This window comes from Notechis scutatus, chromosome 3 (genome assembly GCF_049901735.1).
Source record: "Notechis scutatus isolate UNSWTSFEM ecotype Mainland chromosome 3, rNotScu1.2, whole genome shotgun sequence".
NCBI lineage: Eukaryota > Metazoa > Chordata > Lepidosauria > Squamata > Elapidae > Notechis > Notechis scutatus.
In genome coordinates, this window is record NC_142011.1 from 147,802,992 (window position 1) to 147,814,963 (window position 11,972).

The following is an 11,972-nucleotide window of genomic DNA, read 5'->3' on the forward strand; positions in this document are numbered from 1 at the left end:
ATTAGACACAAGAAGTCTCTATATATTACAGTTGTTAATCTGTAACAAATGGTAGGCACTGGTGTAATTCAAAACTGCCTAATCCTAAAAGCTTATCCTCTCATTTGAATAGAATCTTATCAAGCAGGTTTTTACAAGGAAAACCGGGTAAGATAGTGAGGAAGCCAGATTCAGAGTAGAAAAACTAAGGTTTAAATCCCTATCCAGCTTGTGCTCCCAGAGCATTTTGGAGGCAGTATTTCTTTAGCAGTCTCACTGATTTTATAAGTTATTGTGAGAATATAATGAATTGAGAGACAAGAATCATGCATACCATCCTGAATTCCTTGGGCAAGGAAACACATTAAAATGCAACATAAACAATAAAGATAGAGCAACCAGACTAAGGCTAAAGCATACCAATTCTGAGTGCAAAAATCCATGTGACCTTTATATGGCAACAAGAAGATAGTGTGATCATCCATTCTGTTTCTGCCCTGATACAGTATTCCAGATACCTCTAGTGACAACCCCATATCCAAAATGGGAATAATAATGTGATATTACTAAAAAATAATAATCACTGAAGCAGGTTCATGAGTTCTAATCAGTTCAGAAACTTTAACATGGTAGTACCAGAGTAGTACTTTATAGCTCTTAAAAGAATGAAATTAATTTGTATTACTGGATTTCACAGATGAACATCTAAAAAGCAAACTGGAATGAGATTTTATCCAGAAGTTGATATGTTTTTCATCAACCAAGTTACCTTCTCTGACCAAAGAAATCTGATATATTGCATGCTTAAACTGACAAATGAAAGGTTGGCCATTTCAAATCATGATCCCATTTTATAAGCAAGTTAATATCTTCTAAAGCACATTTCAGAAAACAGAAATTTTGACCAATTTCAGGTCAGAAAGGAATGCCTGCACAGATGTGTTTAAAAACCACAATATTTTGAGGAGCATAATAACATACAACTCAACCATCTGCCTATCCCAGATCCGCAGCAAGAACTCAAGAGGCAGATAAAAAGGCCAAATCCAAGTCTAAACATCTGGCTGGCTGTGTGACAAAACACTATAATAAATTATTAAATATGTTAGAAGCTGGAAACCAGCCAGAGGAGGCAACTGGACAGTTGGATGAAAAGAAAAATGAGAGCAAACTATAACTGGCTAAGGATGTGGAGAAACTGAATGAAGGCACTCCAGATTGCATTAAAAAGTGAATTACTTCAGTCAAATATGAAATGAATGATCTTCAAAGATCCTAACAGTGATTCCTGTATCAAAGGATTGGAAAATGGCCAATGTAATAGCCATTTTCTTTAAAAAAATTGATTAGGGACAAATGCAAGAAATAACCGTCTAATCAGATTACTGTATGTGCTGGAGAATTTAGTGCTAAACAAATCAAATATTCTCCTTCTAAACAAATTTGGTTCCTACAAAGCCAAATCCTATCTCACCAATGCATTAGGATGGTTTGAGAGTCATAAGAAGGCACATGGATAAAGGAAGCCAACAGATATTGGCTGGGTTTACTCATCACACTGTTACTGGGCAGTTTGGGGTCTTTGGCTTAATATAATATGTAAACCCAGCTAATCGTGACTTATTTATGAAATCATTGTTGAGCCAAACCTTGTACTAATAGAGAGTAAATAAATATTGCTACTTTATTAAAGTCTACTCACTGGTTAAGGTAATTGTTCAGTTGCATATCAAAGTTTGGGCAGCTCTGGTCAAATTTTAATTACTCTGTAAGCAAACAGGAATTAACCAAGCCCCTAAATGGTAAATAGTTTGATCAGATGCCTTTCTGCAAATTTGGATGCATACGTATGCAGTTATTTACAGTTGCAAAATAACAACATATTAAGATGGATGTAAAGGTTTGAATATCTTTCCAGCCGCTGGTTTGGAAACTTTCTTTGGCAGAAATAGCAGTTCCCAAATGATTTCTGCAGGCAGCTAAGAGTTTTTTCTGGATTTTCTTTTGAATGTTTTCCCCTACTCTTTGTTACATAATTCTATTTCAGAAATATTCCTGGGTCTTTTTGTATGTACTACATGTCTGGAATCACCCTACAGATCTTCGATATATGTTGTTATGAATAATATTCTGGTGATTGCAAAGACCATTCCAAAACATTTACCCCTTTCCCTGTAATTGCTCATTGACACAATGAATTTGGGAAAACTGCAGGAGACAGTGGAAGATGTGGGGGGCAGTATGCTATGGTCCATGGGATCATGAAGTCAGACACAACTTAGCCACTGAACAACAACAGTGCAAGTCCCACATTATGCCCTCTGCATGATGTGCTTCATCCTTGGAGGTTTTTAAGAAGGAATGATTATAGGGTCTCCTGCTTTTGAAAGGTCCCTTTCAGCTCTGTTATTTTGTCATACCCCTTTCTAAAAATTTGTTAGAAAGAATGTTTTAAAGTAAAGACTGCCAAACTCAGATTCGTAGGATCCATTTCTCTCTTGACAACAAGGACTGAATGCTCTCTGCTATCAACTTGGCAGTGCAAGCCATCCTCTCAATTGAGAAGAGAATGTTTGAAGCTGCACAAAGTTCACCTGCAGGTGATATAACCATGGTGTAAATAGCATGTATGACCCACTACTTCTTGCTGCCTCTGACAGGGGCAATGGGAAGAATTTTGTGGGCTGTGGGGACCTGGAGTGATGAGATCAATGGAGGCAGAGGGACCAAGAGGCATGCAGCCAAATGCTGGAGAGAACAGCTCATCATCTACCAGTCGTGTACCCTAAAAAGAGCTAAGACTGGGCATTAAGACGATGGAAAAAGCCTTCGTCGCGCCCATTAAGGGAGGCCTGCCTAACGAGCGACAGCCACGGAGGCCGGCCGAGCGGTCTTCGGAAACGGCGGCAGTGGCAGAGGCAGCTCCTCCTTCTCCTCCTCCCCCTGCAGAGCCTAACGCGCCGTGACTCTCAGTGCGCAGGCACCGGGGTGTAAATAATACGTGGCATCTGAGGCTGGAGCAGCTCAGAACAGAGATGGCAACCGAGCGAGAGATCTGCAGCTAACCCGGCTGCATTTGCTCGCCCGGTAGGAAAGACGGAGGAAGAAGAGGCGGATCAGGTAACCGCTTTTGTACACCGCAGCCCGCTCGCACCCGGGCTCCGATTGACGATTTGTTTGGCGTCGCGCCATTGCCTGATCCGACCCTCGAAGCAAGCCAGGCTACCTTGCCCAGAGAGCAGAGCCGGGAGAGGGAGAAATAATCTCTGCTATGCAAAGCGCGGGGTTGACTTTGGGCGAGCAACTCCATCCTACAGTTTTGGGAAGGAAAAAAAAAAGTAGCGAGGGGAAGGGACAAAACGCAAAAGAACAGAGCAGTGATCATGAATTCATGGCTATTTTTAAGAGAATGACAATTGTTTCCAGCCCGGGCTGGGATTTGGGGAGATTCGAAAGCGCGGTTGCTTGGCTTTGTTTGAGCGGTATTTTTATTTTCCAGACTGGCTTCCCGGTTTTCAAAAATAATATAATCAGGTCGAGCGAGGCGGGGAAGAGCGAGGCGGGACAAAATGGAAAGGAAGGGTTTAGAAGGCGAACCGTTCTCGAAGAGCCAGACTCTGCAAAGGTTTTATGTGGGGGAAAAATATCAGAGAGAGGAAAAGAAGTTTGACGTTGAAGAATAAATAAACAAGGGCCTAGGAGGTCAACTGGAACAATTTGCAGAACTCGTTGCTGGCACCTTGGACAGCTCCCACTTGGGAGCGACAGGAATGAAGGATATGGCGGGAGAAAATTTAACACTCTAAAAAAGACAGCAAAAGCTACTAGTTGTGGATTTCTTTCCCAATTGCTCCTCTTCTTCCTTACAGGAAGGCAGTATTTCATTTATTTAGACCTGTCTAAATTCATTTATTATAAATTCACTTAGACCTCCCATGTCTTTTAAAACTAAGATTACTCCACCCCTTGAGTTTATTTATTTTTATTTATTTATTTTATTTGGTCTGTCAATTGCTTACAAGATAACAGGTATAAGTAAAAACATAGTTATGAATACATGGATACATATAAGAAAAATAAAAGAAACAATAGGACAGGGACGATAGGCACATTGGTGCACTTATGCATGCCCCCTACAGATCTCTTAGGAAAGGGGTGAGGTCAATAGTAGAAATAAAAAATAAAATAAATAAAAAAATAAAATAGTAGAAATAAAAAAATAGTAGTTTAGTGGAGGAGATTTAGAAGGAGATTATATTCTGCCATTTTTGAAGACTGCCCATCAAATATCTGATCATACAGATAATAACCACTACTTCTGTTATTATTTACAAAAAGGAAATTTGCATCCCATTTTTAAAATGGCTTCTGCATAAAATGTATTGGCTGTCATGTTAGGGTTTTTTCCCCGAGTTACATTCCTGTATTACAGATCTATTGTAAACATTATTATTATTTTGCTAGGGCAATGTGATACGTAGTACAATAACTCATGTCATGCTGTTGGATAACATAATTTCTCCAGCAGGCTTTGTGATTTGTTCACAGGCAATTCAGTATGGGGTTCTAAGCTTAAAAATAATCACTTGGAGAGTATGTACTTTATGTATCATTGGCTAAAAATAAGAAAGTGTTTTCTTGATCAAACTTTTGGGAAAATGTTACAGAAATTTTCTCTTTTTTCAAGCTATAAAATAACAGTTTTCAGAAGCATTTCTGTTGTGATGGTGATTGCTCTGTAGAACATGAAAACATAACTAGCCAATGGCATCATAAGTAAAATACTGTCTGTAGCCTCTCTCAATTGGATCTCAGGGTTCATTTTTAAGTACATTTTGCATTATTGGTAAGTGTTTTCACTGCCATATTAGTAAAATGCTACTGAACTGCAGAGGTACATACATTTGTGGCCATCACTAAGACTTCTCTGTCCTTCTCAGTGACAATAGCGTCCTTCGAAACTCCTTGCCTCTTTTTTCATGCTTTGTATCTCATCTCCATTGCTAAAAGGAAAAACATTTTTTAAATATAAAAAGAATCTTTCTTTCAGTTCCTCTGACTATATACCTTGCTTCTTTGTATGGAAAGGGGCAGAAATGCAGAAGCCATGAGCATAATGGATATAGAATACCCTTGGATAAAGAAATTTAAAATGTCTAAAGGAATTAAGGAATTTGTTTCAGCTTTTCTTAACTTGAAAATAAAATGGAAATATGGAGTGAAAGATCTGTATATAACAGTGATAATCAAGCAAATTTAATTGTTCAATGTCAATTTATGGAAAATATTATCTGTAACTTTTTTTATCTCAAAAGGTATATTAATCATAATCTGAGCACACATGCATGTATGAATATAGATTGGTTTTACTTGAAAAATAAAAACTGGATGGTTTTAAATCAACTTGACTATCAATTATCAATTTCTTCTTGTTCTATTCTATGGAAATAAAAATGGTACTTTAGAAAATAGATGCATGCATATAAGCTCTCACCCCAAACTCATTAAAATTATATATACAATTTTGCTTGTTTGAGTAGAGAATAAGATCGTTTGCACTGAGATTTGCTTAGAAAATTTTTCAATGAACTGTTCATTCTTGTTAATGTTATTTGCACTAAAACACACTTTTTGCATTTTTTTCTTAATATAAAAGTATAGATCAGAAAGAGCAGTGTGCATTAAAAAAAGCTCTAGTTTATTTGTCCATACATTGATTGTGACAAGTTTCGTTAATTTTTCTGTTAGTTTAGTGTTTCAATTAAGAATGATTTCTAGTTGTCCATAAAAAATTTCCAGATTGAATTATAAGAATTCATTTTAGTCTTTCTTCTTTTTCTTCTAACTCTGTCCTGTATACTGTATATGGTTGATTTATTCACAAATTTTATTACGCCTACAATGTACCATTGTAATAAAACCATACTGAAAAAAGTCATTCAAGACAGCTTTTACCATGATAACTGAAGATGCTATGGGATTACCTAATAGGAAACTACATGTCCTAAAAATCTGGTTGCATTTTTTTTGTCATTTCTTGGTGACCTTACTGACACTATTGTTTTACCATAATTATAAATATTTGTACCAATTAAATTTAAAAATTGTTTTTTCCTTTGGAAAATTGGTTTTCCTTTGAACAGGCAAATGATTTGTCATATTTTACCATTTGTGTATTGTTCATCTGTGAAAACAGGCATCTGTTGATACTTTCTTCCTCTGTAGTTATGGCAGCTTATTTTCCCTCCACTTTGCTGATCAATTTACTTTATTCCATCTGCTAAAATTACTAATGCAATTTGTTGCTGGCTGTTTCTATTAGATTTGCTCAAGCATAAGGCAAATAAATGCCTTTATAACATGATATTATGAAATGGATTCACTGATGAAGAGTATATGAATATTGACAAGTTTATGAAATCAGTTGATTTGGGAGCTAACTTAAGAAATTCCTTTAGCAAATCCTTTTTTTTGTTCTAATCCATAGTACATCATTTTCAGAGAAGATTCATATACCATTCTGAATGCAATCACTCTCTTGCTCTGATGCTTTTCCATTTTCTGTGATTGGCCTGTCCACACTTATAACAGGACACTATGGCAGGTGAGCTTTGCGCAGCACCAAACTTTCTCTTCTCAATTGAGAGGATTGCTTGCATTGCCAATTTGATAGCAGAGAGCATTAAGTCCTTGATGTCAAGAGAGAAATGGATCTTCAGAAGAATCTGTCTCTATGAATCGGAACAGTCCAACAAAGTTTGGCAGTCCAACAAAGTTTGAGAAAGGTTCTCCCATGAGTTCAACTTCATGGATGTATAGTCTGTCTGTCTGAACCATTAATGTACCTCCAGAAATTCTTTCTGGGTATTCATCCTAAAGCTATTAAAGAGGGATTTTTTTTCCAATAATGGCACTCCACTAATGGTAGGTTCATCACCTATCATATTATTTTTTTCACCCTAGACAAAGATATTTTCCCATGCATTTTATAATCTATACCAGACTTGATAACTTTAAGATTTGTGGGCTTCAACTGACAGAATTCCTTAGCTAGCCATTCTGGCTAGAAATTCTGAGAGTTGAAGTCCACAAAATGTTGCCAAATTTGGAGACTCTAAGCCTAACCTATCCATTTATAATTTTATAATATTGGAAGAGCTGCTTTTATTCATTTTCCCACCAATGGTTATTGCAATTGTTGCATTCATTGTCTACAAATTTAATATTTAGTCTTACGTAATTAGATGAATTAAAATTAAAATACCTATATGATTCCCCAATACAATATTTTATTTATTTATTTAGATTTTTTAAAAATCCATCCTTTATTATTTTTATAATCTACATACCTAATACTCCTTCCTCCTCCTATTTTCCCCAGAACAATAACCTTGTGAGGTAAGTTGGACTGAGAGAGAATGACCAGTCCAAAGTGCCCCAGCAATGGATTATGAAGTGTACTGAGTTGACCTTTGTGTACATGGAATATCAATTGGACCAATAGATCACATTATAAATTGAATACACTCAATAGCTGTGGATCCCTACATATTATGTGACATTCAGCAGTAGATGGATGCTATTGCTTAGCCAAAATCAAGTGGGAAATTTTTAATAAGCAAATTTAATCAACAAGAACTGAATCTGTCATTGTTACATGAGCCATGAATTGCTTCCTTCCCAAAGTTATATGATGAATGGACTGGATTACACCCTATTGTTAAGGATGGATTATATTGCTAGTAGTGCATGGAAATAATCTATATGAGATTGACTGCCTCCAAGAAATGTCCACCAGGAAAATAAGGGATATTATTGAGCAGCCATGATCATTGACTGTGGTTCAGAATGAATTAGATTGAAAATGTGTGCAGTATTATAGAGAAGTATATTGTTGTTGTTGATATCTCTTTCTCGTTGGTGGAGAGAGAAAAGGAAATAGAAGATTGGCAAGAGGTAAAATGCTACATTAGAACGACTATGTGATCTTTTGAACAAACTGCTTTCTCTCCAATTATAAAGTCTAGAGTCTAAAGAAATTCCAATTGCTCTGTAGACAGCAAAATTAACAATTATAAAAGATGTGTTACCGACTCCACTGTAGTAGTGTGTGAACTTTGTCAGATTGAATAGCCTGTTGCTAAAGTGTGCATAAATGGGTTAAATGCACAGCAAGGGCTTCATCAGCCTATGGATAAAGTTAACAACATTTGTTCGGGTTATTAGTTGCCTTATCACATTACCCAGAGCAGATTGAAATAAGCCCAGTTGCCAGTGAAAATAGCAATAGCACTTACACTTATATACCACTTTACAGTGCTTTACAGCCCTCTCTAAGCAGTTTACATAGTTAGCATATTGCCCCCAACAATCTGGGTCCTCATTTTACCAACCTCGGAAGGATGGAAGGCTGAGTCAACATCGAGCCTGGTGGGATTTGAACTGCCAAATTACAAGCAGCCGATAATCAGCAGAAGTGGCCTACAGTATAGCACTCTAACCACTGCACCACCGAGGTTTTGATTTATCACTACTTCAAACTAGTGCAAAAATAATCATCCCATGCCCTACTTACATGGACAAGTATGATTCTATGATAGCTAAATCAACTTTCAATTAACTGTAAATATCATTTCCTAAAGGGTAGCCTGTTGCAATAAAAACAGGGTCAGTCATATGACAGTACTTTAAATGCAACATCACTGAGATATTGTCTTCTGCAATAGATAATTGTGCAAATAATAAAGCTTATGCCAAATGCTAATCTTCGTTGGTATTCATTATTATTAGCCTTGTTAACAGTACTAACAGTATTTATAGACCAGCAGTATAATTATTAACATATTTATAGGCCAACATAGTGCAGAATCCTTGGGTGTCCCACAACAAGAAACAACTGAATAATTTAAAGTACAACAATAACAGAGACAGTAAAAATTAAACACAATTGTGGTTACTAACCCCAGCTTTAAAAAACCATTTAGAGAAACTGGTGTAGGAAAATTTAAAAGGAAAATGTCAGGTAGTTAACTCTCATGCCCCAAAACATCATTCAATCCAACCTTTAGTGAAGAACCAAGTGCTAAAATGACAGAGGGCTTATGCCAAAGAACTTGTTGGCTATAATTCAATTGGGCAGAAGTAAAGATGGACAAATAATTATATCTCTCTGTCCAAGTTTTGATTTGAATTCAATATATTTCAGAATTCTTTGCCAATACAGTAACCGCTTCATGCAGTATTCATGACTATTGCTACTCAAAAAAAGAAACCCCAAACACATTATTCCATCCAAAACTACAAGAGGTTGTCTCTAAGATATGACTAAGGATTGATGATCCCAATGCAAGAGTGATGCAAGTTGCCATGTCCATCAGATACCATATGTTATACATGGTCTTTCCTTGTCCTGATGCAACAAGCCATCCTCATAATAAGTCCATATACCATTTTGGGGGGATACATTGTTCATTCAAAAGACAATTCGTGATAGAAGAAAGTAATGGAACATCAGAGCAAATATTTCTCAGTATTGTTTTTAAAAGACTTGAATAACATTAGCTATCAATGTCATGGACTTTGAAATTCTCTGAAGGTTTCTAAACTCAAGTTTTTTGAAAAAGTGGTTGCACATTAAAAAAAAGGAATCAGTCTGTTATAGCAGAAAAACAAAATTTTATCCAGAATTGCTGTTCTGTGATAGTCAAAAATATATCTCATCGGAGGTTGGAAAAATACAATACATATTTATCCTGAACCTTGATATAATCTGAAACATTTGAGGATGGTTGTCATAGTGATGAAAATATCAGGATCTATGCTAGGTTCTGTCATTTGAATGTGATTGCCTTCTGATTTCCATGTAATTTAAATATGAAGGCTGGTACTCTTCTCCATCATAGTTTATCTGAGTAGGGCTGGCTGTTTTGAAATGGATGTGACATCTGAACCCACTATAATAATAAACTTAAAAACACCACTAGTGAGCAGTAGTCTGGTTTAAATCAAAATGTTTCAGGGAACATCTATAAAAGGAAATCACACCCAGATTTAGATAGCAAGCACAGTGATTCACTTGAGATTCTGTTGATCTTCACACTTCACATTTTTATACTCTTCCAATTAAACTCATTTTCATGGTTCAGTGCTTGACTATATTCATAGCTCCAGTAGACATGCAATAAACTCAACCAGGTTTTGCTTGAAATTACATTTTAGTTATTGGTAAATATGAATTGATTTAAAATTTAAGAGTCTTAGGTGCTGTATTCATTAACAATAAAGAATCTTATGGATCAAGTACATGACATACATATTTCAATTTTAAAAGTCTGCAAACATTTTTCCTGCAAATCAGTTTGGTATCCTAGTAAAGAAAAACTATGAATGATACAGACATTGTTTCAGTGACTATAAAAACATGAAAAACTTTCTTATTTTGAAGAAATATAAGTCAGCAATGGTCAGGAATGTCTGATTCACTAAGTTTGTTAACATATGCTAAGATATAGTTTCAGTTTGCTTAATGTGTGAACAAAAGTGAATTATACTGATCTAAGCTACAGTTTATGGCATGTTATGTTAACCCTGACATTCTGCCCTATTTAACAAACTATATTTTAAAAACTAATGGTTAGCACACTACGTCCGCTATTGGTTTGCCTAAATGATGGAGCTAATATTGATAACCTGCCCTAATCCCAGAGGACTCTGGGCGGTGTAAAGAAATGTAATAAAATAAAAATGCATAATCATTAAACTAATAATAAATTATAAAATAAAGAAGATGAATGGCTCTACTCAGAATCCTTAGGACCTATAAACTTGCACCATTAAATTGATTAGTTTGAGGCTTTGATTCAAACTGTACATATTTTATAAGGGAAGTCCAACCCATAATCCACCACAACCCTCATAAAGTGGTGGTGGTGGTGGTGTGTGTGTGTGTGTGTGTGTGATCTTTAACAGGTCCTCTCTAAATAATTGACCCAGTCATCTAGAAAATAAAAGATCTGAAAGAACACTAAAGCTTGTTGTTTTAAAAACCATATATTCTAATCTAAATATCTAACATTAAATATATCTCATTGGAAAATTTCTTTGGTGAGGTTTTTAATTTTTTATTTTTTTTGAAGATCATTCTGATAATTGGCACAACTCGATTATAGCTCTGTGGGAATCCCAGCGTCCATTTTGTCTCATTGCAGGTGGGAAGGATGAGTGCGTATGCTGACATTTATGCATCAAAGCAGGGACAACAGGGTCCCACAGAGGGAGGTTACCAGCGCTATGGAGTTCGCTCTTATCTGCATCAGTTTTATGAAGACTGCACAGGATCCATTTGGGAGTATGATGATGATTTTCAGATCCAGAGATCACCCAACAAGTGGAGCTCTACATTTTGGAAGGTACAGCTACTACCTAATAGTTGTCTTGCAGCAGATCTGTGGACTGTTAACTCCAAAAGCATCACAACCCCAAATCACTAATGACTGATGGGTTTTTAGCATTTCCATTATAACTAGTTTATGACTACTTTGCCCTAAAGTGCTGTGTGTGAGGAAAGATGGGGTGTTTGTTTAATAAATCAATAAATACACAATGTATTTATTCTCAGCTGTCAATCTCCTTCTATTTTTAAAGCACAAAACTGGAAGGCTTTGATGTGGCCTATTAGGCCAAATGGCAGATACAAGCTATGTCCATCTTCATTAAACTCACTGTCTTCTAAACTATCTCCCTTCAAGGTAGAGGGATCAATCATTTTAGAACATAAGAAAGATCAGATATTCAAAATGAATATTGGACCAAAAAGCAATCCTTTGTGTTTCAGAATAAATTGTCCCAAATTCCATCATTGGGAGAGTAATAGAAGGAAAATACAGCATTCAAGTTAGAAATGCAAACGTTTACAGAAAGGATATTTTTTTTATTAAATCAAAAGCTCTCAAATATATGCAGTGATTTATTTATTGTTCATTTTGCTTATTAGA

General features: G+C 36.0%; 1 protein-coding gene across 1 annotated transcript in view; it reads left to right on the forward strand.

The window, feature by feature from the left end:
• The first annotated feature begins 2,951 nt into the window (after positions 1–2,951).
• NRSN1 (neurensin 1) overlaps positions 2,952–11,972 on the forward strand; it is a 9,982-nt gene continuing 961 nt past the window's right edge. Inside the window, exons 1-2 of the mRNA XM_026669976.2 lie at positions 2,952–3,099; positions 11,187–11,387. Of these exons, the coding sequence (XP_026525761.1) occupies positions 11,196–11,387 (192 nt within the window). The 5' untranslated portion in view covers positions 2,952–3,099; positions 11,187–11,195. The remainder of the gene's footprint in view (positions 3,100–11,186; positions 11,388–11,972) is intronic.